General features: G+C 38.8%; 1 protein-coding gene across 1 annotated transcript; it reads left to right on the top strand.

Annotated features, from left to right (window-relative positions):
- Window positions 1-1236: 1236 nt before the first annotated feature.
- LOC107960586 (putative disease resistance RPP13-like protein 1) lies at window positions 1237-2735 on the top strand. Its single transcript, XM_041111951.1, has 2 exons — window positions 1237-1557; window positions 1660-2735. The coding sequence occupies exons 1-2, from the start codon at window positions 1237-1239 to the stop codon at window positions 2731-2733; spliced, it is 1395 nt and encodes a 464-aa protein (XP_040967885.1). The 3' UTR covers window positions 2734-2735.
- The last annotated feature ends 535 nt before the right edge of the window (window positions 2736-3270 follow it).

Here is a 3270-nt window from a genome sequence, read left to right as displayed (position 1 = left end):
GCCTTTTCGTCTTTGATTGATGCCTTGGTTTGAAGTGCTTCCTCGAGTGTCTCATCTTTCTTCTTCTTCTTACGTTGTTCATGTGCCTCGAGAGAACCGACGAGTTCATCGACTGTAAGCGTTGCTAGATCTTTTGACTCTTCTATGGCACATACGACATTTTCGAAACTGTCAGTTAACGATCTCAAAATCTTCTCCACAACTCGTGCATCAGTTAACGCTTCTCCGTTTCGGTTGAGTTGGTTCACCACGGTTTGAACACGCGTGATGTAGTCGGAGACACCTTCTGATTCCTTCATCTTCATGCCTTCCAGCTCGCCACGAAGAGTTTGAAGTCGGACTTGTTTAACTCGGTCGGCTCCTTTGTACACCTTTGCTAAAATGTCCCACGCTTCTTTTGAAGTTGTCGCACTTGCAATCTTCTCAAAGCCCGACTCATCAACGGCTCGAAATAACATGTACAATGCCGCCTTATCTTTCGACCGCATTTCTTTCAACGCCTTGTTTTGAGCCGCCGTATATCCCGCAGTAGTTGTCGGTTCTACGAAACCTTCTTGGACCACCTCCCAACCATCTTAAGACCCGAGAAGAGCTTTCATTTGGATGCTCCAATTCTCATAGTTCACCTTTGTTAGTCGAGGCAATGGCACATTACTAGTCACACTCTCCATAGCTCAGATACTAAATTGTGGAAAATGTTCTCAATATAAAATTGTTCTCTCATATAAAATCAAAAGCTTACAAACTATTTATAGGCTATAGTTTACCATTTAAAACAACAAAAATTGAAAATATTAAAATCTAATAATAACCATAAACCAATGACTCTTGACCTTTCATTTTCCTAAACAAAAAACTACTAATTTAAACCCATTAAAAAACAATATAACTTTTGACCTTTCACTTACATGACTCTTAACTTTCATTTAAGTTTATTTAACAGATTTTACAAGTCCCGTTAGCTGTTTTACAAGTCCCGTTAGCAATGATGAAGTTCTTTCATCTTTATTGAAATTAAAGTATTTTAAGTTAAAAGCCTTCCCCTTTTCATCTTCATCTCATATTTTCACTCTTGCTCTCCTCTTTTCTATTTGCTTTCACTTTCACTTGCTTTCTTCTGTTTCAAATCCTTCATCTCTGCAACTTTCTTCACTTGACTTTACGCACTCTTCTTTTCCATTGTTTGCATTTACTTCCTTTAAACATTTCTTTGCAAAACAAAAAAGAAAAAAAAACATGGCTATGGTGGGTGAAGCTTTTCTCTCTGCTTCCATTGAGGTGCTGCTTGATAGGATTGTTTCTGGGGATGTTCTGTGGCTTATCAAAGGAAAGAAACTTGAAGCTGTGCTGCTGAAGAAACTAAAGCCAACCTTGATGTCGGTGAAAGCAGTGTTGGATGATGGTGAGAATAAGCAGATTACCAACCCAAATGTCAAAAGCTGGACTGATGAGCTCAAAAATGTTGTTTATGATGCGGAGGACCTCCTGGACGAGATCTCTACTGAAGCCCTTCGGAACAAGATCGAATCCGAATATCAAACTACTACTATGAAGCAGGTTAGTAGCTTTTTCTCTTCTTTCAATCCTTTCAAAGATGGGATGCAGTCCAAGCTGGAGGAGATCCTTGAGTGACTATACTATCTACTCAACCAAAAACAGGTTCTGGGTCTGAAAGAAAGGTATAAAGGAGAAAAGGCATTTCAAAGAATGCCTGCAATTTCTTTAGTGGACGAGTCTGATGTTTATGGCAGAGATGATGAAAAAGAAGAAATAATGAAGTTGTTGGATCCTCAAAATCTGTCTGAAAATCAGATAGCTATGATTCCCATTGTGGGTATGGGCGGGCTTGGCAAAACCACCGTTGCCCAATTGATCTACAACGACCCCAGAGTGGATAAATGGTTTGACCGCAAAGCATGGGTGTGTGTTTCAGAGGAATTTGATGCTTTCAAGGTAACCAAAACCATTCTTGAAGAGATCAAATGTAGCTGTGACGGAAACCAGAATTTAAATCAGCTTCAACTTAAACTCAAAGAGCAGCTGTCGGGAAAGAAATATCTAATCATTTTGGATGATGTTTGGAACAAGAATTATTTTCATTGGAAAGACCTTGCAAGTCCCTGCACTTCTGGCGCCAAGAATAGCAAGATTATTCTAACAACACGTGATGAAAACGTTGTAGCAATCATAAGGAGCGTTCCAACATATCATTTAGATGTGTTATCAGATGATGATTGTTGGAAGTTATTTGCAAAGCATGCATTTGATGGTTCAAGCCCCACCAAGCATCCAGATCTGATGGCAATCGGGGAAGCAATTGTTAAAAGATGTGGCGGTATCCCTTTGGCTGCAAAAGCTCTTGGAGGTCTTCTCCGTTGCAAATCAGATGCTTATGAGTGGAACAAAATTTTACATAGTAATTTTTGGGACATTCCAAATGATGCAACTAATATTCTTCCAGCGTTGACATTGAGTTACCATTATCTTCCTTCCCATTTGAAGCGATGTTTTGCTTATTGTTCAATTTTCCCTAAAGATTATGAATTTGAAAAGGAAGAACTTATTCAATTATGGATGGCTGAAGGTCTTTTAGAGCTTCCCAAAGACAATGGAGATCTGGAAGAACGGGGTACTGAGTACTTCAAAGATCTAAGATTGAGGTCATTTTTTCAACAATCTAAAGGAAAGAAATCTTGTTTTGTCATGCATGATCTAATTAGTGACTTTGGCTAAATCTGTAACCGGATAGTTCATTTGCAGATTGGAAGGTGGTGGTGGTGGTGGTGGTTCTTGTGTAATAACCGAAAGGACCCGTCATTTGTCTAATGTCCAAGAAAAATATGATGTGCGACAAAAATTTCAGAGTTTAGCTAAAGCAAAGGGTCTGCGTACTTTCTTTAATGTTACGTCTTATTCTTATATCTTTGAGCCATATGTTAGCAATGTGCTAATGCATGATTTGACGGTGAAATCAAGCTTACGAGTGCTTTCATTGGCTGGGTAGACAAATATCAACAATTTGCCAGAAGATATTGGTAATTTGAAGCATCTACGAAATTTGAATCTCTCAAGAACTTTAATCAAAAGGTTGCCAAACTCTTTGTGTCCATTGTATAATTTGCAAGTATTAAAATTGCGTGGATGCGGTGACCTTAATGAGTTGCCAAGAGATTTGGAGAGATTGATCAACATGCTTTATCTTGATATCGAAGGAACAAACTTAGCAAGGATGCCAGAAGGAATGGGTAAGTTGAAAGATCTTCGAATGGT

The sequence above is a fragment of the Gossypium hirsutum genome, chromosome A05 (genome assembly GCF_007990345.1).
Source record: "Gossypium hirsutum isolate 1008001.06 chromosome A05, Gossypium_hirsutum_v2.1, whole genome shotgun sequence".
NCBI classification, from domain to species: domain Eukaryota; kingdom Viridiplantae; phylum Streptophyta; class Magnoliopsida; order Malvales; family Malvaceae; genus Gossypium; species Gossypium hirsutum.
The sequence above is the reverse complement of the archived record's forward strand: the minus strand, read 5'-3'. Positions and strand labels throughout refer to the sequence as shown.